Here is a 26,756-nt window from a genome sequence, read left to right on the forward strand (position 1 = left end):
CTGGGTCATAATTTTTCCAACTTCTACGACAATACTTAGTATAGTGACTGCTTAATAAATGATGAATGAACAAACAATGAATCATCAAGGTTTGCAGTAAAGATGAAAAGAAATGGCATGAGTGTAGTGAAAACATTCTGTAAACTTTGAAGCTTTTCACAAATACCAGGTATCATAATTATCCTCCTATGATAACCAATCTAGGTGGCCTTGCTGATCAAGTCGACTGGCCCAAGGCTACAAAGCCTTACCTGCCTGGGAAAATATCTTTTCTGTATCGCTAGCACCCTCTTGTGTCCCCATGTTGTAATAGCATAGTAGGACTGGACATAGGAAATTATCAAAAAAATTTAAAAATGCCATTTTTTCTCTTTCACACCTTCAAGATCTGTGCCTAGAAATCTGAGGGCTGTATTACCAACTTGTATTACAAGTTGGTCATCTCAGGTATATGAAATTCTGCTTTCCTCAATGAATGATTCTAAGTGATCCGTAATGTCGGGAAGGAAGCACAGCCCTGCAGAGCAACGTGAGAGTCAGTAGTCCGGGCACAGACCTCTGAGACTCTAGGGTTGGAGTCTTCCCATTTCCCACCCTGTATCTGGAAATCCTGTCCGACTCAAGAGACCACTGAGCCTGTCCTCACAAACACTGCAGGCTTTGACACCACTCTGCCTTTGCCATGGTCACTGGGAGCACCTGACCACTGTCAAGTCCCACTTTCTCCCCCAGTGGAAGGGCACTTATTTGCTAGACCATCTGACCTCGTGTATAGGAGCTGATCGAGCTAAGGCAGGGCAAGCAGGGAAGACATAGGTCTTGGGTCTACACTGGCATTAACACAAGCACCAGTTGAGATAAAGTTACCCCATAGGCTGAGCCCTTTGTGACACATGTAACTAGATGGATGGAGACTTCACATGGCGATTAGTAACGGCTCTGACTTCGCAGCCCACACACTCACCACGGCAATTTTTAGCAGTCACGGCATCCCCATAGAAGCCGTCCGCACACCTCTCACAGTGGGCACCAGCCGTGTTCCCAATGCATTTCAGGCACTCTCCGGTGACGGAGTCACAGTGACTGGCCTCTAAGGGATCCACATTGCCGCTGCAGTCGCAGGGAACACAGGATTCCCCGGGCACTGTTGGGTTTCCATAGTAACCGTCTGCGCATCTGCAAAAAGGTTGAAGGAGGGATCCAACTGAATGCAAATACTCTAGACATGACCCCACCATCCAGGGATTCTCTGAATGGTTAATAAGTCAGACAGAACTCTTTTTACGTAAGATTTATTGTGGAGTGCAACACTGAGTCCGGGCGTTCAGATCTCCTCACTCGTTGTGAAGGCAGAGAGTGCATCCAAAATGAGCCATACATCCAAGCGGATGTGCACTCAGCCCTAGGCCAACTGTACCTGGATGCCACGGCCACGGGTATGGTGTGGTTCTCCTGGGGACTTTAGCCATAGCCGGGCACTGATACTTACACATGGGAAAAGACAGCGTTGGCTTTCAGGCGCCAGAGGATGGCTATTAAATCAAACTACCCCTCACCTCTGAAACTATCCAGAGTAAAGGGAGATTTCAATGTGTGAACAGCAAACACTGGCTCCTCGCTGTGTCTATTGTCACTGACGAGAACCCATATTAGCTCAAGGAGGCTGAATGCTGTTCTTGAAAATTTCCCAGGGAGTTTTTCACAGTAGTTTTTTAATCGGCACACTGGCTTTTCTCTATAATTATGTGAAATAATAATCACACCCCAAAGCTCTAAAATCATACTTAGCTACACATTTAAAAGTAAACACATATAACTGATATTGAAGTAACAAAAAAAGTCTGATGCAACTTTTTGAAATCAATTGAGTGATGCAGACAGAGTACCTCTCGCACCAAGCTCCCGAGTATCCCGGTGCACACTGGTCACAGACCACTTCGTCCCCATCTTCTAGGTGGCAGGTGGGGCTGAAACTGTCAAAACACTACAGATTAACACAATTTTCCAATGGGTGGGGTAGAATTTCTAAACATTTGAAGTGTTCATCTTTTAGGGGTGCCTGGGTGGCTCAGTCGGTTAAGCATCTGACTCTTGCTCTCGGGTCAGGTCATGATCTCATGGCTCATAAGTTCGAGCCCTTCATCGGGCTCTGTGTTGGCAGTGTGGAGCCTGCTTGGGATTCTCTCTCTCTCCCTCTCTCTCTCTCTCTCTCTCTCTGCGTCTCCTCTGCTTGCTCCCTCTCTCTCTCAAAATAAAATAAACATTAAAAATTTTTCAAAAACAAAAATAAAAATAAAATGCTCATCTTTTACCACTCCTTACAAACTTTCACTAGGTCTTTACTCCAGAACCCCGGTCCCCGACCATGCAGCCCATCTCACTGGGCAATGGCTGCTCACTGTTCCCTGTTCCTGCTTATCCCTCAGCCCAGAGGGCACTTCTTCCCCTCTCTGGCTGGGTTCATCTTATCCTCCATCCCCAACTCAGCAGCCACCTCCTCCAGGACGCCTTCTCTGATGCTCCTCCTGGCCAAGCCAAGTTCCCCTCTCTGGGTTCCCTGTCACTGGTCTGCTTGCCTCAGAGCCCTCTCCACACTGGCCAAGAGCGAGCTCGAGCTTGTACATGACGGCCCATCAACATTCTCCAAAGGACCCCCACGGCTGACAAAGGTCCCTTCAACCTCTGTTCCTGGGTTTTGGGGGGACCTGTGAAGGGAGCCATGGGGGCAGCTGAGAGTCTCCCACGATTTCATCCGAGTAGCCCTGCCTGTATCTGTTTTGCATGGTGCAGTTTCAAATAAAAATCCCCATGGAAGAATTCCCTGGGTCATGAAGGAAGAAGGGTCCTAACGGGAAAACCAGCAAGAGAGAAGCATGTTTTCAAACCACTGGCCTGCGAATGAGGCCGTGTGCACCACTGGCCCCTTCCACCTCCCCTCACGCTTTGTGCGGCAGGACCAACCATGATTTCACAGATGGGATCTGCTCCTTTGTGCTACCCCGCCTTGGCATACTCAGTTCCTCCTGCCCGGAAGGCCCTTCTCTGCGGCCTTCAAATTCCTTCTCATCCTCAAGCCTCAGATCAAAGGCTTTTTCTGAGTCATTCCTGGCAGATTCACACTCTCCGGACAGTGGACATACCTCCACCGAGTCATGACCACAGTGCGGGTTCCATGGGACCAGCAGCCGTGGATGAACACGTTGAACCAACCATGATGCTCAGTAGGCACTTGATAAATATCGGTTGAATCATTACGTGAGTTCAGCCCATTTTCTTTCTTTTTTTTTTTTTTTTAATTTTTTTTTTCAACGTTTATTTATTTTTGGGACAGAGAGAGACAGAGCATGAATGGGGGAGGAGCAGAGAGAGAGGGAGACACAGAATCGGAAACAGGCTCCAGGCTCTGAGCCATCAGCCCAGAGCCCGACGCGGGGCTCGAACTCACGGACCGCGAGATCGTGACCTGGCCGAAGGCGGACGCTTAACCGACTGCGCCACCCAGGCGCCCCTCAGCCCATTTTCGACAAGCCTCATATTTACCTATTTTGGGCATTATATCAAAAACTTCTTAAGGCCAGGAACAAAGTTTTATTCATTTCTGTGTACCTTATATGTCCCAGACCACTGGTAGGTACATACACTGTACATTAAAAGAATTAACGAGCAACGTTAGACCCAGAGGAGCAAAACTGTGCATCTTTCCTTGCCATCACATAACTTTTCTTATTTAATTTAATGCACCAAACTTGTTCTTTTTTTTTTTTTTTTTTTTTTTTTTTTTAAATAGAATCCAGGGGCACCTGGGTGGCTCAGTTGGTTAAACGTCCAACTTCAGCTCAGGTCATGATCTCACAGTTCGTGAGTTCGAGCCCCGCGTCGGGCTCTGTGCTGACAGCTCAGAGCCTGGAGCCTGCTTCAGATTCTGTGTCTCCCTCTCTCTCTGCCCCTCCTCACTCATGCTCTGCCTCTCAGTCTTAAAAATAAATAAAACATTAAAAAAAATAATAAAATAAAATAAAATAAAATAAAATAAAATAAAATAAAAGAGAATCCATTCCTCCACCTTTAATCCTAGTTAATTACCACCGGGTTATCACACTCTTGTCACACACAAAGTCTGGCTCTGAAGAAATCAACGCACATCTGAATAGACATTGTGGCCGCACCGGGTGGAGCCCACCAGTGGAGTTGCCGGGCTTACTTGTTGGAGGCTGTGGAGAGGGGGCAGGCACACTGCTGGCAGTCCCTAGGAGTCCCTCGGGAAGGCAGCCCGTAGAAGCCGGGCGCGCACTGCTCACAGTGGTCCCCGGTGGTGTTGTGCTTGCACGCCTAGAACACGTGAATGAGAAGAAGACTCAGTTCAGGTCTCCTTAAAGGACTCTCTGATTCATCTACAAACAACTTGAAGTCAGAGTGGGAGGGGAAAAAAAACAAAAAAAAGATCAAATGCTCAAACAAGTCACCAAACCCTGTCATATGAGGAGGGGTTGCCTGTGTCCAGATAAATGAATTAAAAAATGTAATTTGCACAATCTGTATAAATGAGAAGATTTCACTTCAGCCCACTCTGGAGGAACTGCTACCAGACTTGCCCGTCTGTGGGAAAGAACTAGAAAACTGGAGCAAAACATATCGAACAACTTCTTTCAGACACTGGACCACAGAGGGGTGCGGAAATACCCGAGACAAGGGAGGTGATGGGATGAACCCACGACCACATGTCTTTCTGCCCGGAGACACTTGCCAAGCTGGCAGGGAGTTGTGGGGGGGGGCGGGGTGGGCAAGAAGGTGGTTTTGCTGAGTTGAGGAGACGGAGGTCAGAGTATGGGGAGGCTGGAACTGCAAGAATTTGGGCAGAGAACCAGAACTTCACAGAATAAGAGCTCCAGAAATCCCCACGGGAGACCCCTTCAAATAGCTACTGAATACTAAACTTCTTGTGTGTAGAGCGCGTTTCCATGAGGTCAGCTGAAAAATTCAGAACTCACCCAGAGCCCCAGGGACACTAGAATTGTAACCGGCCAGTATGGAGAATCTTTGTTAACCACCCAGAGCGCCCAGCAGAGACCCCAGAAGAAAAACTCATTTGCAGAAGGGTTAAGCCTGCCCTAGAATAGAGGTTATTTTAGACCCACCCTAACAAAACTTAAAAACAAACCTGGAGACAATCAAGCTGACCTATGGTAATTTACTGCGTGCCAAAACAAACTCTGACATTCTTTAAAGGAAAGCGACAAAATCCAAAAACTTAACAATGCACAATGTTCATCATGCAGTCAAAAACTACTGGGTAGGGGCGCCTGGTTGGCTCCGTTGCTTAATCATCTGACTCTTGATTTCGGCTCAGCTCATGACCCCAGGGTTGTGTGTTCAAGCCCCGCCTCGGGCTCTGCACTGGGCGTTGAAGCTGCTTAGGATTCTCTATTTCCCTCTCTCTCCCTCTGCCCCCTTCCTCTGCTCTCTCTCTCTAAAAAAAAAAACGAAAAAACAAATAAACAAAAAAACCCTACTGGATATGCTTCCACTAGTCAAATCTGGGAAAATTTGGAATCCATGAGTCCAGAGAGATAATCAGTAGGTAAATAAGTAGACATAAGAAAGGGGTGTGGGGTTCTTGCTTAGAGTGGAGGCTGTGTGCCAACCAGTAAGCATGGGGGGGAGTGCTGGAGTTGGAGAGCTACCCTTTTGCCAACATCGTGGTGGTGGGGCCAGAATCATCAGCGACTGCTACATCTAAGGGGAAAATTTGATGATGATTATGTCCACTTGCAAAATAGGTATGATATGATTTTTTGCTCAAAGGGCCAGAAGGGGGTTTTCTTTTTCTTTGGGAAAGCCATGATGTAGTTCTGCTAAAAAACCTACTAAGGGTCTGTTTTTTTCTTTTCATTTAAGATTCTTTTTTAATTTGAAAGAGAGAGAGAGTGTGTGTGAGCAGGGGAGAGGGGCAGAAGGCAGGAGAGAGAGAGAGAGAGAGAGAGAGAGAGAAGCTTAACAGGCTCCACGCTCAGTGCAGAGCCAGACGCAGGGCTCAACCCCACAACCTTGGGATCATGACCTGAGCCGAAATCAAGAGTTGGACGCTCAACCGACTGAGCCACTCGGGCACCACTACTGCCGGGCCCCAAGTATCTGTTTTAATGCTGTCTCAGTCACCATCGCTTTAAGTGACCAGCCCCGTTGGAGGAGCTGGTATGTTAAGGATGAGAACGTTCATCTCCTTGGGAAGGAAAAACATCTTCTGTTGATTGGAAAAGAAAAATAACTTCACAGTGGAAAAACCCGACTGTCACCACCTTATCCGGCTGTCCCAGGCTAACGTCCCCGGGAAGACCAGACCGCGTGTTCCTGACAGTGTGCACCGAGCGGGCATGTCACCTTCGCGTCTTCTTGCCTAAAATGCTTGACACTGGAAAGGAATGGGACATGAGTGGAAAACCTGACGAAATCGGAGTGAAGTCCGCAGTGGATGGGATACTGCCAGCGTGAATTTCTTAGTTTTAATCACTGGACTCTGGTTATGCAAGACCATCAGGGGATGATGTGTGAAGGTTGCACAGGGTCTGTCTACACTGGTTTTGTAAGCCTTTCTGTACATCTAACATGGTTTCCAAAACTTTTTCAATGACAAAAATCATTATCATTTATTATATTTAGAACTTGAAGGCCAGTGGCTATCAGCATCTTCGCTTTAACGGGGGTATATATTTTTATATTTTGTCAATATATATTAATAGAAGCCTGTGCAAACACCCTTTCAGCTCGCCTGTACCTTAAGTCATCGGTGCCACAACCACGGTCTGCCGACCACCCCTCGCTATTGGCAGAGGCCCTTGGAAGGCTGGCCTCGAGAACGCACGTGGAAAGGCAGAGGCATTTAAAAAAAGCAACGACCTCATCAAGCTCTGGGAAACGATCCTGAGGCACTGAGTGTGTGTGCAAATCATCATTTTATGCATTTCCTACAGACACTTGCATTCCCAGAACAAAGAAAGGAACAAAGAACAAAATGAAAGCTTTACTTACAGAATCAAGAAAAACCAGGCTCTAGAGAGAATAAGCAATCCAGGGCATCTCCCTGGGTCTGATAATTAATTTTCCCTAGCCCTAGGACTCAATCAATCTCTTTTGGAAAGAGTATGAAGGTTTCCCTGTGGTGAATCAGACTCAGCTGATTAACATATGTGTTCACTCGATCTACGTGCAGTAAATCCATTAGAACCCAGGAGTATGGCCTGGCTTCCGGGCAAAAGAACCGAAAAGAATTTCTGATTGAAGTTAAAAAACAAGTCGTGCCCTGTATCTGCCCCAAAGTTCATTCTCAAGATTAACTGCATATTTGTCAAGCCATGTTTCAACTCATGTTGCATGAAAGAAGCACTTGTTTGAAGAGTTTATCCAAGCTAACAACTATGAAGCATTATATATTGTACAAATGAGTGTGATTATCAGAAGTTTTATTATCCCTTTTATGATATACTGTGTAATATGTTAAAAAATGCTAGGATTTTCATGTAAAACACCCGATCCTTTTTATTTAATTGGTGGATAATATTTTCTACCTGTATATAGCTTTATAATCTTACAAAGTAAGTTCGTTGTTCTAATAAAAAACCCGCAAAGAAATTATATATCCCTTTTCCATTTTCACCAAAGTAACCTTTTTTTTTTTTTTTTTTTTTTTTTCAAAAAAGAGTGTGTGTGGCGGGGGGAAGCAGGAAACATTTTATGACATGAACTTAAGTCTGCAAATTTCCTTTGGAGTCTACAAGGGCAGGGATAATCTCCTGTGAAGGAAGCATTTTGTTCTAAACCACTTCTGCATAGCAGATGGCTTTGGGATGGGTGGGAGGGGGCACTCAAGGTTTTAGGAACAGACTCACAAAGCAAACGCCGTGGATATCGCATTCAGTTGCATGGCCATGGCATTCACAGGGTTGACAAATTCCTCCAAAGAGTATTCCATCCACACGATAATAGCCAGGGAGACAGGACTGCAAAAGAGGGGCGGGTAACACACACCGGTGAAGGCAACCTTGGACATTATCGAAATCAGCATCTTTTTTTATTATTATTTAAAAAATTTTTTAAGTTTATTTATTTATTGAGGGGGAGAGAGAGAGAGAGAAAGAGCGAGCATGAGTGGGGGAGCGGGAGAGAGAGAGGGAGACAGAGAATTCCAAGCAGGCTCCACACTGTCAGTGCAGAGCCCCACAAAGGGCTCAAAATCAGGAAACCTCGAGACTGTGACCTGAGCCAAAATCAAGAGCGGACGCTTAACCAACTGAGCCACCCAGGCGCCCCTCATCTTCTTTTCAATACGTTAGAAACATAAATGGCTCCATTTTCTAGAAGTAGAGAAACTTCTCTTTTTCCCCTCAAACTTCTTTGTCGAGGCATCATCGACGTGCCATAAAATGCTCCCATTTTAAGGGCACGGTTCAATGAATTTTTTAGTAAACTTCCCAAAGTGTGCAACCGTCACCATAAATCTAGCTCCTTATTTATTTTTTGTTATTATTTATTTATTTTTAATTTTTAAATTTAAAAAAATGTATATATAATTTATTGTCAGGTTAGCCAACATACAGTGTGCAAGTGTGCTCTTGGTTTTGGGGGTAGAGTCCCGTGATTCATGAGACACCCAGTGCTCATCCCAACAAGTGCCCTCCTCAACGCCCACCACCCACTACTAACCCCTTATTTCTTTTTAAAGGCAGAAGCACGCACACCCAAACCTGGTGGGTATACAATGGGTCGGCATGTACTTCAGCGGTATCCCACTGCAATATTATTAGAAATCATGTCGGGCGCCTGGGTGGCTCAGTCAGTTGAGCGTCCGATTTCGGCTCAGGTCATGATCTCGCGGTCCGTGAGTTTGAGCCCCAAGTCAGGCTCTGTGCTGACCGCTCAGAGCCTGAAGCCTGTTTCGGATTCTGTGTCTCCCTCTCTCTCTGACCCTCCCCGTTCATGCTCTGTCTCTCTCTGTCCCAAAAATAAATAAACGTTAAAAAAAATTAAAAAAAAAAAAAAGAAATCATGTAACACTCAGCCACTTAACCAGTGTTTCGATCAAGAGGGCATTCTCCTCTCAACTTGATTTTATTTTCTTCTGTTTATAACTCACTAAATATTACCATCAAAGTCTTCAAGCGTAGGTCGGTGTCAAACCGCATCAGTTTAATGGAGCAAGCGTTACAGGTGTGCTTTCTGAAGTATCCAGGGCCATCCCCTGCCTGTGAGGAGCTGGGGACCGCCCCGGACACAGTCACCCATGTCATAATTCTCATGATGACCCTGAGAAATATTCTATTTGATAGACATGAAATCTGGAACACAGAACAGTTAGGCACCAGGCCCACTGTGCCAGTGGAGCGAGTAAAGTCGCCACCCAGACCCATGGCCACAGGGCTGCCCGGGGCCACACCAGACACAAAACATGTTCAGAATGCAGACTGGGGAGTGATGACTTTGGAGGCCAGCATACTCCCGTGGGGCCACGGATGAGGGATGTAGATTTCGTTTTTATTTGTTGTAAAAAGTATTAAAACTGCATTTTCATTATATAAATAATACATACATGCATTCATTCACACTGACCTTGTGAATGTCCTCTAATACCTCCATGCAGCCATACTCCCCTCAAGGGCAATGGGCTAGTCTACAGGTGGCACCGACTGGGGTGGGGGTCTGTGTGGTCCCTACAGGGCTATCAAGAATTCCATTCCTGGGGCACCTGGCTGGCGTCTGACTCTTGATCTCAGCTCAGGTCCTGATCTCAAGATTCGTGAGTTTAAGCCCCACCTTGGGCTCTGTGCGGATGGTGCAGAGCCTGCTTGGGATTTTGTCTCTCCTTCTCTCTGCCCCACCCCAGCTCGTGCTCTCTCTCTGTCTCTCTCAAAATAAATAAATAAACTTAAAAAAAAAAAAAAAAAAGAATTCCATTCCCCACCAATAGCTGCCCGATTCCTTATGTCAGCTTTTGATTAAAGAATTCGTTCTTTTGTCTGACAAAAACACTGAAACATTTGTTTGTTTTTTTTGTTTGTTGTTTTTTTTTTAATTTTTTTTTCAACGTTTATTTATTTTTGGGACAGAGAGAGACAGAGCATGAACGGGAGAGGGGCAGAGAGAGAGGGAGACACAGAATCGGAAACAGGCTCCAGGCTCTGAGCCATCAGCCCAGAGCCTGACGCAGGGCTCGAACTCACGAACCGTGAGATCGTGACCTGGCTGAAGTCGGACGCTTAACCGACTGCGCCACCCAGGTGCCCCAACACTGAAACATTTGTGTTAAGCTTCGTGCACTTGCTTGAGCCATCATCGTAGGCACATCAGTACTTTTCTCTCCAAACCCAGTGGACTTTTGAGTTCTGCAGCAGCAACTGCTCACTGCTGCCCCCTCTTGGTCTAGCTGGGACAGGCTTTTACTTGATCTGCCCGCTTTCCTATTTCCACATCCCACACTCTATAAGGTAGCCTTAAGGTCATTTACCCGTTAAATATTAACTACACAGGAATTAGGACCTACAGACATTTCCTTGGCCTAAGAATAAATGTCTCAGATCTAAAAAAAAAAAAAAAGTTCATTGGATCAAAAAAGAAACAACTCTGCAAAAAATTTAAAATAGCAACAGAAATATTTAATTAAATATTTACATCATGAAGCATGGGCCAGCTTTCTTAACTGCAATGTTTATAATTGATAAACATCCATAAAAATGAATCATAAATACAGTGTTCTCACTTTGTAAAAATGATTGCCAGACAATCACAGCCAATGACAAATGTTCATAATTATAGTCAGTCTTGAACAAGGGAGAGGCGGGACCGTGGGGTGGTTAACAGCACAGATGAACTTGAAACCTGATGTGACCACTTCCTAGCTCTTTCCTACAGAAAGAGGTGAGGATAGTGCCAAATACACAGAAAGTTATCAATACTTATGTCCAAATCATTTCAAAATATATTTCAAAGAAAAAAATTTTAACCAACAGATTACTTTTAGTGATGATTCAAGTGCATTTTCTCACCCTTCATTGTGGGATGGAGCTCACCTAAGTTAACATAGCTGGGGGCCATAAAAAAGTCTCAAACGGGCCTGGCTTGTCCAGTGCTTTCTAGATTGCATGCTGGTGATTAGTAAACATTCAGATACAATCAAGTTCAGTCCTCCTTAGAAATGCAAAATATGGCATGCAGTTTTCCAGATGACTAAGGCAAGAGGGTAGACTTAATTCGGAGCATTTCCAGGTGCCCCAGAACCCCCCTCTGCAGGTGGCACCAGATTTCTTTAAACATTGTGTTTGCTAATATTCCTATAGACTCTAAAAGTCTGAGCCAAACATGGGGTTTCTAAAGTTAAAAACTGGGCCACTGTATTACCTTCAGGGTGCTTTCTTCCCCTTAGGAAAGAACAAAAGGGAGGGGACAGGAAGGGAATAAGAGAAGCCTTACCTCACAGGAGATCCCTGCATAGCCTTGGGGACATTCGCAGTGCTCCACCTCCGTGGCCAGTGCCAGGTCTATAACGTTAGGGCTGGCTGTGTCCAAAGAGACAGAATCCAACCTACCGATAGATAGGGGTCATCACGTGACTTAGATACCCACCTGCAAATGACATCTAACACCCTGAGGAAGGTGGATTCTTAAAAAAGGCCTGTTCAAGCAAAATGGTGATGTGACTTTTGTAAGTAAAGATTTTCACACCAATATGATTTCTGCAAGCCATCAGTATTCGCTGGAAAGCCTTTGCAATATTTGGTGGAAAGACATGTGATTGCCCAGACAGCTGTGGGAAGGATCTGATGCTGTCCAGTCTGAGCTGAAGTGCTTCAGAAAAACAAATCTATTCAATAATCCTATCTTGGGGGCGCCTGGGTGGCTCAGTCGGTTGAGCGTCCGACTTCGGCTCAGGTCACGATCTCACGGCTCGTGGGTTCGAGCCCCGCGTCAGGCTCTGGGCTGATGGCTCAGAGCCTGGAGCCTGCTTCCGATTCTGTGTCTCCCTCTCTCTCTGCCCCTCCCCCATTCATGCTCTGTCTCTCTCTGTCTCAAAAATAAATAAACATTTAAAAAAATAATAATAAATAAAAAAAAATAATCCTATCTTGAATACAGAGATTGTCCTTAAATGTATAATTCCGTGTTTGCTTTAGCTGTAGCCAATGTTTATACTTAGCCTGGCATTGCCAGAAATTGCCCTTCTAGAAGCAATAAAAAGACTAAGGATGGGAACATTAGCTTAAATAGACAGTAAAATCTAAGACCGTTAACAACGGGAGGGTGAAAACTAGATAGATGCAAGATGGTCCAGCCAATTGTTAACTTGTCAGGAAGTTCTCAGAAAAACACCCTACACGTTTCTGATCCTGACGTCAAGACTATCTCCTTACTGAGACACACATTTGTCATGGACAACTATTCTTACATCTTCCATAAAATTATAGTAATAAAAATATTTTTACAACAGCTGGTTCCATTAGGTGTGCCCTTAAAATAATCAAGTAAAATATGCTTAAAATGCATAATAACAGATAAACACAAGATTAAAATACCTTCACCAAAACCCTTCCCTCTCTTTCAATACCCACCTGTAAAGAGCCATTTTTGCAGAATTATAGTTGGCTCTGATCAGGAGATGTGTCACATTGGCAAGGACAGTCATCAGTTGGTCACGATCTATCTCCTTTTTGTTATTAAAATCTCGGAAGTTCTCTGGCACAAGTCTGACCACGTTTAAATACTCTTCATAGGGCTGTAATGACAGGCCCTCGGCCTGGGTGCTTAAAGTGAGTCCATTTCCCTAACATTCAAAACAAGAGGAAATATATTCGTAATTCAACTTCACGGCCAAAAAGTAAAAGCAAATTTGTATTCAGCAACATGGCTTTTCATTTGTGCTTAGGTTCTCAGGGTAAACATGTAATTGTGTCTATAGCTCTTGGTCCAGAACAATCAGAGGAAAGGTGTTTCAATGTAGCACCCTCAGAGGGAATCAGACTGTAAATCTAAAGACAGGGTCCTTCCCTGGGATCTCAGAAAAGAAACGGCATATATTCACCCACAATTTTCCTCAAAGCAATCAATCTGACACACCTAATCTTTTTTTTGAAACTTTTAAAAAATGTTTTCATTTATATTTGAGAGAGAGAGAGAGAGAGAGAGAGAGAGAGAGACAGTGTGTGAGTGGGGGAGGGGCAGAGAGAGATGGAGTCAGAATCCGAAGCCGCCTCCAGACTCTGAGCTGTCAGAACAGAGCCCAACGCGGGGCTCGAACCCACGAGCTGTGAGATCATGACCTGAGCTGACGCTGGACGCTCAACTGACTGAGCCCAGGCGCCCCATGGCACCCATAATCTTTAACTGAAGAGCAAAAGTAGAAAAAGTATGTAAAAATACCTCTAGTTTTCATAAATTGCCATTCACAAAAATGCTTTATGTCACACGGTTCCCACCCAGAGCAGGCTGGACAGGGAGATTTCAGTCATTAAAGGTGCAGACTAGAATCTGAAGTGGTTTCTTACCTTTGGGAAAACTACTGGGGAGGCTGAGCTGGGCCTTTTGGTGACGGGGGAGGAGAAGAGTGAGGGGACAGGATTAGGGACAGAGGCTGAGAACAAAAATGGCACCGCATCTCCTGTCCCCACACTGCCAGGCGCTGTCACCTAACCATTCATATGGGGGCCAACGTGGCAGGAGGAGACAGAGGGAGTCAAATGGCTGGCAAGGCAGTTCCAACATCAAGACAAACACCTGTCTCCCTTTTAAATGTGAAAAGATGTGTCAGCTTCCAGGATCCAGGGAAGAGCCGCGCGTGCTCCCCTGAGGCAGTTCCGGAAATGGACCCGGAGACACTCAGTCTGGTCAGTTTCCAGATGAGGCAAAGCACTGCTGAATGGCCACCCGGCCAAGCGCTCCTTGCTACTAGAGGTTCCCTTAGCTACTCCGAGTCACAAAACTGTCACCCAACTAAGCCCTTGAGCTCCACAGCAAAGCAGCGTGAGAGCACCTACCTTGATGATGACATCGGTGTGCGACATGAGGTCGCCATCCACTGTCTCCACTGGAATATCATAGGACACTGTGTACTTCAGGAATCCACCGAAAGCAGTCAGCTGAAACACGTAAGCGAGCGTGAACACCAAGGGCAAATCATCACAGCCCCTCAGCAAGAGAAAGTGGTGGCTAGGATCCATCGGGAAACAACCAGGCGACAAGGTGTCCAAGTGGCCACAGTATGTAAGGAGGTTCACATTAAGCCAGTGAAAAGAAAGCATATTACAAGAATATTTTGTTTGATTGATATTACCATAAGGCAGGACATAATTTTTTTAATGTTTATTTTTGAGAGAGAGAGAGAGAGAGAGGAGGGAGGGACAGAGAGAGAGGGAGACAGAGGATCTGAAGCTCAACAGCAAAGGGCCTGATGCGGGGCTCGAACTCACGAACCACAAGACCATGACCTGAGCTGTCAGATGCGGAACTGACTGAGCCACCTAGGCGTCTGGATGCAGGATATAATTTAAGCGGACAGAAGAAAGATGTACTCCTTCTTAGAGACCCTAAGGTTAATTAGCATAAATAAACTCCTGTGAATCACACAATAGACATGTATTTCACTTAAATCCTCTAGGATTTAGGAGTTAAATCCATGACAATAACCCCAACATTCTGATCTCACTGCCTGATTGTAGGAGAACAATAAGGAACCTGTCTCATCTGCCGGAAGAAAGACAAAAGCTTTATCTTCCTGATCATAGCCTCTAATGTAAAGTGGACATTTTCTTTGCGACAGGTATGTTACAACAATATCATGTTCAGAATCTAGTCTTTGCACCACAGAAGCGGAGAGGCGATCTTAGCAGAAAAAAAGAAATCACTGACTATTGGTAATAAGATCACATAAACAGAGTACATCTTCTAGGATTATAATTTGATGGGGACAAGGAAATCATTTTCAAAATAAGCACCACTTAAACCTAAATCTAAGTAAAACAAAATCTAAAATTAAAATATAACCAACAAATGAAACAGAAGCTTACCAAGCTAAAAAACCTACACTACGATGAAACATACCATTACTTTATTTTTTTATTTAAAGAAGAAAAATTTTTTTAATGTTTATTTATTTTTGAGAGACAGAGACGTGGCACAAGTGGGGGAGGGGCAACGAGAGAGGGAGACCCAGAATCCAAAGCAGGCTCCAGGCTCCGAGCTGTCAGCACAGAGCCCGACGCGGGGCTCGAACTCACGAACTGCGAGATCATGACCTGAGCTGAAGTCGGCTGCTCAGCCGACTGAGCCACCCAGGCGCCCCAACATACCATTACTTTAAAACAAACTGAACGCATGGCGAAGGTGAACACGGAGCTCGTGTTACTGAGATGGATTCCACTGAGTATATTCCCAGGTCATCCGAATCTGGGGAGAAGGCTTTATTGGTGAGGAGGAAGGGGACAACAGCCTTGAGGGCAGACTTAAGTCACAGCAACCAAACTTCTGCCTCACGGAACCACCATTTTGCATTTTCTTCAAATGGAAAGTACTCTATCTGTCGCTGACTGTGGATGTTAGGCGAGAGACAGTCCTGACGCTGAAACTGGCAGTGCCCCAGCCTCACAGCGCAGCCCTCCCTGCCTGAGTACCTCCTACGTGCCAGGCTCACTACCGTGCCATGGGGCCAAGGTATGTACAGGGCTAACCAGACAAAGCAGGAATGTGACCGACATTTCACACAGGCCCACGTGATCCAGGGACCCAGAGCAAAGTAGAAAGTCTGTCAGGGGAGGAGGGGACCAGGCTTCTTACAACAGACTGCTTATGACCGATATGGCCGAGTAAAAAGTCCGTCTTTTAATGATGTAATAAAGTCAAGTAAGGATAAGCAAGACCATGTGAGTCAGGCAAGTGTAAGTAAATGCTGTATAATTTTCTGTCAAACCCTCAAGTGACCATAAGACGACTTAAAGTGCCAAGTTATGTTCTTTCTTAACGTGCCTTGAGATCTTTGTCCAAGCTGTTACTTCCGATGATGGCCCTACCTTATTTCCGAGGTAGGCCTCCGGTGCCGACCAGTAATACTTAGAAGTCAGCCTCTGCGTGGCCACCGTGTTGTTGATGCTAATCTGATGACGCCCACCTAGTGCGTCTTGCTGAGATGGGATCTTGCTCGGACTGATCAGGTCGGTGACAAGCCACCCAGACATGTCTTTCACCTTAAAAAAAGATTCAGAATTTAGGAATACGAAATAGAAGTCATCTTAGGTTTCATCCAGAAATCCTCACGGTGAAGAAACAGATCCAGAAAGCTTAGCTAGGGACAGAGCTAACACACTGTGGCCACAAAACCACACGACCCATGACCCTTCTACTTGTCAAAGGGCCGAGAAGACCTGAGAACGAGTCAAACACTCCTCAAATCCAGATCAATTATAGCCAGGTAGGTGAACAAAACTGTCAAGGCCACGGATATATATCTTAGATTAAAAAAAAAAAATGGCAAAGACCTTAGTAAATGCCTTGAACAAAATGTTTTTTGCTAACTCTGATTTCTTCATCATTGCTTCCTGTTTTTTTACCAACAAGCTGAAAAGTATATCAGTATAACCTCCAGATCCTATCCTCCCAATTTGTCACCTACAAAGAGAGGACAAGCCATCGCACCAGCATGGTGGCCACAGGGATTCACCTTCATTCTCAGGTACTGCTGAGATTCCCACTCCCTCCCCTACGTGGTTCCCACTCCTCCTAACCTGCCAGTGATGGAGGGAGGGGAGAGGGAGGGCAAGGAGGGTCAGGGACTAGCAACCCCCAACCCCTCCCTGAATACCAGTCTCCCGAGATGGGCCATGGGGAGGCAAGGTGGTTCCCATGGATGAGCCCTATGCCCTACAGTCCTCCCTAACCCCCAGCCATCACACTGTCCTCCCAAGGCACCACGTGGCATCCCCCTAGGACTTCCCACTCCCAGAACAACTGAGGCTACCTTTCCTCATAATCCCTATGTCACTCACTGTTGTTCCTACCCTCACCAGGTTCTCTGAACTAGAAAATTCTGCATGAGCCCTTGTCCTGATGTGCTTCCTGGCCCGAGACCAGTGTGGAGCAGATGCGGTGAGATCTGACCCCACAACCGGATACATTTCCCCACAGGAGAAATTTAAACGTGATACATTCTACGATACCATAATATCCTATTGTTTGGATAGGGAAATGTATGTAGGATTTGTTCACATGACCAGGAAAGAAACTTTTGTGACACTTTAGTAGTAAGCTGCCTCTGATCTATGCCAATGTCATTCCAAACTGCCGAGAGGGGTATTACAGGGAAAGACAGCCTCCATGCTTTAGAACACAGCTCCCAGACAGCTCATTTGAGATGCTCGCTTCTTAAATCCTGGCTCCGGGAAGGTACCCGCACCTGACTGATGGACCAAGAAAGGCTGTCGCAGACATCAGAAACGCCAAAGCAGAAGCACTCTGAGCAGCCCTCGGGGTTTCTCTCCTTCAAGTTATAGAATCCTGGCTTGCAGAGGTCACAATTTTCCCCTTCAACATTTTCCTGCACATTAGAGAAAAGATTAGCTTTGAAACCAGTGTGTTCTAGATAGATGGAATTAAGTGACATTAACATGACATTAACAAGAAAGGCATTTGGTGATCCAGAGAAACAGGTAAATAAATAGATGCTCAAAGTAAATGTAAAGCCTCATGACGTCATTAATTCCAGGACACATATTTTGAAATAATTACCATTTAATTTTGTAGTCAAGAATGAGGGTCAGGATCTCAGAGCTTGGTCATTATTTTGAAATGGCTTTTTTCGTATTGTTTTGTTTTAAATCTCCCATTTTTGCTAGTCTTTAAAGAATCTTAAAATCTGAAGAGTGCTATATAATTGTCTTACTGATAAATGCTCAAGACTATTTTCAGTCCCTTATAACATGTGCCTAAGACTCTGATTACATAGGAAGAAGCACATAAGATACAATGGGAAGTCCTACAATTATGGTTATCATGAGGAAATGGATATTAATATCAGATAGCAAAAAAGCTCTACCACCCTGGTACCCAATTAATGTGTTTTTATCACTGTCTAATTCCTTTTTTTTTAACTTTTTTTTTAACGTTTATTCATTTTTGAGAGACAGAGACAGAGTATGAGTGGAAGAGGGGCAGAGAGAGGGAGACACAGAATCTGAAGCAGGCTCCAGGCTCCGAGCTGTCAGCACACAGCCCAATGTGGGGCTTGAACTCATGAACCATGAGATCATGACCTGAGCTGAAGTCAAACACTTAACTGACCGAGCCACCCAGGAACCCCTCCAATCCCTTTTTTTAAAGTTAATTTATTTATTCTGAGAGATAGAGACAGAGAAAGAGTGAAAGAGTGCACCATGAGCAAGCACAAGCAGGGGAGGGCAGAGAGAAGGAGAGAGAGAATTCCAAGCGGGCTCCATGCTGTGTCAGGGCAGAGCCCAACTCAGGGCTCTATCTCACGAACAATGAGATCATGACCTGAGCCAAAATCAAGAAATCGGATGCTTAACTGACTGAGTCACCCAGGTACTCCTGTCCAACTCCTTTTTTAAAATATTTTTTTATTTATTTTGAGACAGAGAGAGAGCGAGAGTGGGGGAGGGGCAGAGAGAGGAACAGAGGGAGAATCCCAATCAGACTCTATACTGTCAGCACAGAGCCGGATGTAGGGCTTGAACTCACAAACTGTGAAATCACGACCTGAGCTGAAACCAAGGGTCAGACGCTTAACTGAGCCACCCAGGCACCCCCCCCCGTCCAATTCCTTTTTAAGAGAAATCTACAATAACGTATCTGCCTTTAATTTATGTTCTTACAAATTTTGTATTTACCTGGTTCTCCTCTAAACATTAAGCTGGAAAAGGATGTTATACACGAGGTTAATGGCCCAGGCTTCAGAAATGCAGTATTTGGTTTCATCTTGGAAGTCACAGAAATACCTCTGGACTATGTGGCCATTGCCCAGAAGCCACCAAAAAAAACCCCAAACTGGGCGTGCCCATCTAAGTCCGAGGACATGGATGTGACATAAACTCATGCTTGTCAGGAAGGTGCGGGGAAGGAGAGTTCTATTTAAATCTTGCTGCCTTGCTCAAGAACTGATCTTCTGAGCCTGTGGAATGTGTTCCTTTCTTGCACACCTCAAAGGAAACTCAGGGTCACCTTCAACCCCCGCACATACCTTGCAGAGACAGGGCTCTGAGCATGGGTCCTCGTTCACACTGCCAGCCCGGCTACACTCACAGCGGACACAGGCTGGGTAAGCCTTATAACCAAATTGGCAGTGATCACATTTTTCTCCTGCGTAGCCTTCCTTGCATGGACATTGACCTGGCCACTTCCCTGGGAAGAAAAGGATAGTGATGGCCCATCAGGAGGGTAAAAAGTAAAGTAGGGGTTGGCAAACTATTTCTGTAAAGGGCCAGACACGAAATATTCCAAACTTTTTGACCACAGGATTGCTGTTGCAATTACCCAACTCTGCCATGACTGTTCCTTTTTTTTTTTTTTAACGTTTATTTATTTTTGAGACAGAGAGAAACAGAGCATGAATGGGGGAGGGGCAGAGAGAGAGGGAGACACAGAATCGGAAACAGGCTCCAGGCTCTGAGCTGTCAGCCCAGAGCCCGACGCGGGGCTCGAACTCACGGACTGTGAGATCATGACCTAAGCCGAAGTCGGACGCTTAACCGACCGAGCCACCCAGGCGCCTCTCTGCCATGACTGTTTCAAAGCAGCCATGCATAATACATAAACAGATGGGCATCGCTCTGTTCCAATAAAACTTTATATACAAAAACAGGCGGTGTGCCAGCTACGGCACTTGGACCACAGTTTGTCAACCCATGGTTTAAAAAAAGAAAACAGAGATGAGAAACAGAGGCTAGTGAGAAGGTAAAATGGTGCCATGACTTTGGAAAACAGTTCGGTACGTCTTCAAAATATTAAGCAGGGAGTTACTCCATGACCCAGCAATTCCACTCCTAACCTTTTACCTAAGAAAAATGAAAACATACATCCACAAAGAAGTTACACAGGGATGTTTGTAGCAGCATTATTCCTAATAACCAGAAAGTGGAAACAAAGGAAATACTCATCAACTGATGAATGGATATATAAAATGTGGTATATAAATGCAATGGGGTAGTATTCAGAAAAGAAAAGGACTAAAGTATGATAGATGCTACAACACGGATAAACCTTGAAAACATGATGCTAAGAAGCCAGTTTCAAAAGACCATATATTGTATGGTTCTATTTATATGAAATGTCCAGAATAAGCAAATCTACAGAGAGAAAGTAGATTAGCGGTTGCCTAGGGCTGCGGTGGAGCGTGTGGAGGGAAATGGGGAATGATTACCAACAGGTAACGGCGATGAAAATGGTCTAATATTAGGCTGCTTTGACGGTTGTAATCATGAATATACCGAACCAACACTTTAAATGGGTGAATTGTATGCTAGTGAAGTGTATCACAATACAGCGTTTTGTTTTGTTTTGTTTTGTTTTGTTTTGTTTTGTTTTGTTTTGTTTTGAAAGCACAAGACAAATGGTAAAGGGCAGTGAGCAGTATCTCTGCTTTAATGCCAGCTTTGAAACTTTCTAGTTGTGTAACCTCAGCCAAGTTTATTAACTGCTTTGCGCTAGTTTCCTTGCTTATAAAATGCGTTAAATAATTTCTGCTATGGTTGAATGCTTAAATGATACATTTTTTAAAATGAACCCAATCAAGGGTAATTGTCGCTACAATCAACATCACCCTCATTAGCATTAGGTTCCCATCACCACTCACATGTAGGGATTAATTCAGTTCTGTAAATTACCCTCCACATTTCGGGCCCCACAGTTGGCACAACCTTCCCTGTGGATCGATATCCATTTTAACTGCTAGTGACTGAGAATTGGATAAGGTCACAGAAATCTTTGAAAAATGTAACCTTTTCAGGAGATTCTGGTATTCGCAAGTCCTTTGCCAGTGTTTGAAACAGAAAGAACACTGACATTTGCAAAGTTAGCAGGAGAATTTGTTTGCTCTGCCAGATGATGTATGCAAAAGCCTTGTGAGTGTCTTCTAAGGACTAAATAGAGGCATTGCTATTTACTGTGTTCCCATTTGGCTTTAAACTGAGCCTTATTTCTTCTCTCATCAAACACGCAATTATCTGCTCAAATGTCATTTCATCACCCAGCGTTGCCCCCTTTACACCTCATCCTCCTCCAATCATGATTCCTAATTTTGCTTTATACCCATAGCATTCATCCCTACCTGGAGTTACATTACGCATGTACTTGTTTGTCTACCTGTGAGCAGGAATTTGGATCATCATGTTCAAGTACATATTCCTGGGTTCTAAAAACATCGCCTGACACATAGTAAGTGCTTCATAAGTGTTTTGTGAACAGAATAATTGATAGAGGATCATATCATCCAATTGCTATCCAAAGGTAACAGTTCCACCAGGTACAAATCTCACACACACACACACACACACACACACACACACACAATCAATTCAAGCACAAAAACGAATCAAGTACTTACCTTTGTGTAAGCCAGATTGAGGCTTATCCTTAATACAGACAGAACTGAGGGACCCAAAAGGGTCACAGTCACAGGGACGACAAGGGTTGTCATCATAAGGAGATACCTGAAAGGCAGAGTTTGTCCTGGATTATCTCACTAAAAACAATAGCGATATTAGCAATAATAACAATACCAATGACAAGAGATCGCCTTTTTATTCAAGATGTGACGATCATAATGATTTTGTGTACCCAGGGAGGGTGTGTCTCAGGAAAATAAGGTGAGCTCAAGCCAGAAAGCCCCAAACAGTTTTGTAATGGGACAGGAGCTAGTATCATTAGTGGAGTGTCATCCTTTCCCATGACCACGGCTACGCGGCTGCCCATGCTCCGCTCTCTCTCTCACAGCCATACAGGAGCATCACCCAGACCAGACCGCCACAGGGAGCCAGGTCGTAGCTGCCTATCAAGTCAACCAGGGAGGCACAGGCAAGATACAGCTGTGATAGTTCTTGGCTGACTCCACATTCACAGTTCGTGTTACAAAACCAAGATCACACAGCCCTTGGCCCCCCCCCCCCCCGATCCAAGTTAAATAACAAGTGACCATCCTACTCTGAGCAAGAGAACAGGACAGATCGAGTAGGAAGCTGACATCTGAAAAATGCTACTGGCATAAAAAGAATATAAATGAAACATCCCAAAAGGAAGTGAGTTTCCAATACTGAAGACGACACTTGGTGAAGTCTCTCTTCCACCTTGACAAGGCAGCAAAATTCAGCTATGGCGAAGAAACACTCTTACGTCGTGTGGTCTGTAATATCCATCGATACAGGTTTCACAGTTGATTCCCATGGTGTTCTGCAGGCAGCTGATGCACACCCCGCCTCCTCTGAACTGTCCCGCGGTATTCAAGCTTCTCCTCTGATTTGCAACATTTCCATCATAGTAACAGTCTTGGGCTTTATTGTGACAATTACACTCTAGGAGAATTTTAACATCTCAATTCATATATTTATTATGTTCTATATAAAGAAAACCCTTCCCTCCCTAAGTTTCCATGACTGCAAATTAAATTAAAATTCCAGAATAGGTCATTTTCATAGGATATGGGAAATCTTATGGAGAACAACAGAAGTAGCTGTCAACACTATAAACATGCACACCCACCGGACCCCTCACCCTATCTCCCGGGATCGTATCCTGCGGAAGTACTTGGCGCTTACGAATGACATATATAGGGCTAATTGCTGCACCACTATTGGTGTTAACAAAAGACTGGTAACACCCAAACTATTCATGGACAGGTAGCTATTTTAATTATGTTGCATCTATTTAATGGAATTCAGTGTTCCTGTTTTTAAAAACAGCATTGATAGCGAACAATGTGATGGTTCCGAGAGTGGAGGTGGGTGGGGGGGCACGGGTGAAATAGGTGAAGGGGATTAAGAGCTCACTCATCATGAGCACTGAGTAACGTGTAGAATTGTGAATCACTATATTGTACACCTGAAACTAACATAACGCTGTAAGTTAATTGCACTAGAATTAAAATAAAATAAAATTTATAAATGAGAACAGCATTTCATATTGCATGTATTGTTAAATAGAAAAGCGATGTGGAGAATGGCATGCATCGTATGTCAGGTTCTGCGTCCACACTAGGTTGGGGGTAGGAATATGTTGATATAGGCTTTATTTGCATAAAAATTCCAGGAAGAACACAGTAGGAAATAGTAAAAAGTAGGAAGGATGGGGCGCCTGGGTGGCTCGGTCTGTTAAGCGTCCGACTTCAGCTCAGGTTATGATCTCACAGCTCGTGAGTTCAAGCCCCACATCAGGCTCTGTGCCGACAGCTCAGAGCCTGGAGCCTGCTGCGTGTGTGTGTGTCTCTCTCTACCCCTCCCCTGCTCATGCTCTGTCTGTCTCTCTCTCTCTCTCAAGAATAAATAAACATTAAAAAAATTTTTTTAAGTGGGAAGGTTGGAGATGGGGTGGAAGTAATACTTTCCACCACATATTTGTGTATATTGGTAGATGTTGGAACCGTGTGAATAAATTGCCTATTTAAAAATTAAACCCAAAATGGGGTGCCTGGGTGGCTCAGTTGGTTAAGCATCCGACTTCGGCTCAGGTCACCATCTCACAATCCGCGAGTTCGAGCCCCGCGTCAGGCTCTGGGCTGATGGCTCAGAGCCTGGAGCCTGTTTCCGATTCTGTGTCTCCCTCTCTCTCTGCCCCTCCCCCGTTCATGCTCTGTCTCTCTCTGTCTCAAAAATAAATAAACGTTGAAAAAAAAATTAAAAAAAAAAAGAAGGAAAACAACGACATTCTTCCAATCCTCAGTGGACTTACTTTCACACGTGTTACCGGAAGAAATGGTGCCGGGCCGCCACGGCTGCTGGTGGTATCCCGGACAACACCTATTGCAGCTCTCTCCACAGGTGTTATGTTCACACTGACACTGAAGCTTCTAGAAACAGGGAATACAAAACTGCACCTGAAAATCAACCTGTATATTTTTAACTTTATTTTACAAAGAACTTACCACCATCAAACATGTAGCATGACGGTACACGAGAGGACATGTGGCTAGATCAGAGCACAGTGGCATCTGATTTTTAGAGAAAAATGTACACCCATGGCCTGGTGACAAACAGAAGCGAGGAGGGATACAAAGCTAAAAATAAAATGGGTCCACGAACACAAAGTTTTCAGAGTCAGATGCACTGATGTGAAGGGTTTATAAGTTCCTATTAATAATTATCTTGATCTTCATAGTTTTCATCCTCAAAAGAGGATAATCCTATTCAAGAGTCAGAGAATTACAGAGTGGGGATGGGGAGGGTGTAACAAGTCGTTTCATATACGTTGTTGAAGAGAAGACAGGGTGTCAAATTATTCACTTAGTATTATGCTAACATGGGCAAACTTGATTTTCCCTTGAAAAATCACAAAATGGAAGAGGGAGAAAATGGGAGGAGGGAAGCCATTCTTTTAAAAAATATAAGCATAATTTATAACTGTAATGGCTTTTTGCTTGACAGTCTTATAGAGAGAAGAGCTTCAAAATTCATAAGGCCACTGAATTGTATACTTGTAAATGGTTAAAATGGTAAATTGTATGTTAAGTATATTTTACCACACAAAAAAAATTCCTAGCAAATACTTAATTAGAAGTACATCTTCCAAACAAAAGATAAATAAAATAAATAAAAGGCATCCAAATTGGAAAGGAAGAAGTAAAGTTCTCACTATTTGCAGATAACCTGATACCGTATACAGAAAGCCCTAAAAACACCACCAAAAAAATACTAGAACTGATCAATGAATTCATTAAAGTCACAGGATACAAAATCAATGTACAGAAATCTGTTGCATTGCTATACACTAACAATGAAGCAGCCGAAAGGGAAATTAAGAAAACAATCCCACTGGGGCACCTGGGTGGTTCAGCAGGTTAAATGTCTGACTCTTGATTTCAGCTCAAATCATAATCTCATGGTTCGTGGAATCGAGTCCTACTTTGGGCTCTGCACTGACAGAGTGGAGCCTGCTTGGGATTCTCTCTCCCTCTCTCTCTGCCCCTCCCCCACTCATGTGTTTTCTCTCTCTCTCTCTCTCTCTCTCTCTCTCTCTCTCAGTAAATAAACATTAAAAAAAAGAAAATGATCCCATTTACAACTTCACCAAAAACAATAAATTATCTAGGAATAAGCTCAACCAAAGAGGTGAAAGAACTGTCCTCTGAAAACTATAAAATACTGATGAAACAAATTCAAGATGATGCAAAATAATGGAAGGAAATTCCATGCTCATGGATTGGAAGAACAATTAGTATCAAAATGTCTATACTATCTAAAGAAATTTGGGTAGATTTAACACAATCCCTATCAAAATACCAACAGAATTTTTCATAGAATTACAACAAATAATTCTACAATTTGTATGGAACCACACAAGACCTCAAACAGTCAAAGCAGTCTTGAAAATGAAAAACAAAACTGGAGGTATCACAATTCCAGATTTCAAGTTACATTGTAAAGTGATAGTAATTAAAACAGTATGGTACTGATATGAAAAATACACACAGAGATCAATGGAGTAGACTTAAAAACCAAGAAATAAACCCACAGTTATTTGGTAAATTAATCTTTGACAAAGGAGGAATGAATATACAATAAGAAAAAGACAGTATCTTCAGCAAATGGTGTTGGGAAAAGCTACATGCAAAAGAAAAAAACTGGACCACTTTCTTACACCATACTTATAAACTCAAAATAGATTAAAGACCTAAATGTGAGACCTAGAACCATAAAAATCCTTGAAGAGAGCACAGGCAGTAATTTCTCTGACATGTCTCCTGGGGCAAGGGAAATAAAAGCAAAAATAAACTATTGGGACTAAATCAAAATAAAGTTTCTGCACAGTGAAGGAAACAAACAATAAAACTAAAAGGCAACCTATTGAATGGGAGAAAATATGTACAAATGACATATGCGATAAAGGGTTAGTATCCAAAATATATAAAGACTAATACCACTAACACCCGAAAAACAAATAATCCAATTTAAAAATGGGCAGAAAACATGAACAGACATTTTTCCAAAGAAGAAATCCGGATGGCCAACAGACACATGAAAAGATGCTCCACATCACTCATCATCAGGGAAATGCAAATCAAAACTACAATGAGATATCATCCCACACCTGTCAGAATGGCTAAAATGAATAACACAAGTAACAACAGGTGTTGGGGCGCCCGGGTAGCTCAACTGGTTAAGCATCCGACTTCAACTCAGGTCATGATCTCATGGTTCACGAGCTAGAGCCCTGTGTAGGGTTCTGTGTTGATAGCTCAGAGCCTGGAGCCTGCTTCAGATTTTGTGCCTCCCTCTCTCTCTGCCCCTCTGCCCCTTGTGCTCTGTTTCTTTCTCTCTTTCTCTCTCTCAAAAATAAAAAAACATTTTGTAAAAACCCAACAGATGTTTGTGAGGATGTGGAGAAAAAGGAACCCTCTTGCACTGTTGGTGGGAGTGCAAACTGGTGCAGCCACTGTGGAAAACAGTATGGAGTTTCCTCGAAAAGTTAAAAATAGAACTACCCTATGACCCAGTAATTGCACTACTGGGGATTTAGCCCCCAAAAACAAAAACACTAATTCAAAAGGACATGTGCATCCCTGTGTTTAT

At 43.9% G+C, this 26,756-nt stretch overlaps 1 protein-coding gene across 1 annotated transcript in view; it reads right to left on the minus strand.

The window, feature by feature from the left end:
- Positions 1 to 26,756, minus strand: part of LAMA1 (laminin subunit alpha 1) — a 168,353-nt gene that overhangs the window by 78,195 nt on the left and 63,402 nt on the right. Inside the window, exons 7-19 of the mRNA XM_040479369.1 lie at positions 23,920 to 24,037; positions 22,369 to 22,547; positions 21,584 to 21,689; positions 19,223 to 19,383; positions 17,423 to 17,563; positions 16,044 to 16,217; positions 14,016 to 14,117; positions 12,594 to 12,805; positions 11,458 to 11,569; positions 7,884 to 7,994; positions 4,202 to 4,329; positions 1,887 to 1,973; positions 965 to 1,176 (exon numbers count right to left, since the gene is read on the minus strand). Coding sequence (XP_040335303.1) covers positions 965 to 1,176; positions 1,887 to 1,973; positions 4,202 to 4,329; positions 7,884 to 7,994; positions 11,458 to 11,569; positions 12,594 to 12,805; positions 14,016 to 14,117; positions 16,044 to 16,217; positions 17,423 to 17,563; positions 19,223 to 19,383; positions 21,584 to 21,689; positions 22,369 to 22,547; positions 23,920 to 24,037 — 1,843 coding nt within the window. The remainder of the gene's footprint in view (positions 1 to 964; positions 1,177 to 1,886; positions 1,974 to 4,201; positions 4,330 to 7,883; positions 7,995 to 11,457; positions 11,570 to 12,593; positions 12,806 to 14,015; positions 14,118 to 16,043; positions 16,218 to 17,422; positions 17,564 to 19,222; positions 19,384 to 21,583; positions 21,690 to 22,368; positions 22,548 to 23,919; positions 24,038 to 26,756) is intronic.

This window comes from Herpailurus yagouaroundi, unplaced genomic scaffold, assembly GCF_014898765.1.
Source record: "Herpailurus yagouaroundi ecotype Mexico unplaced genomic scaffold, PumYag 142, whole genome shotgun sequence".
In the NCBI taxonomy this organism is placed as follows: domain Eukaryota; kingdom Metazoa; phylum Chordata; class Mammalia; order Carnivora; family Felidae; genus Herpailurus; species Herpailurus yagouaroundi.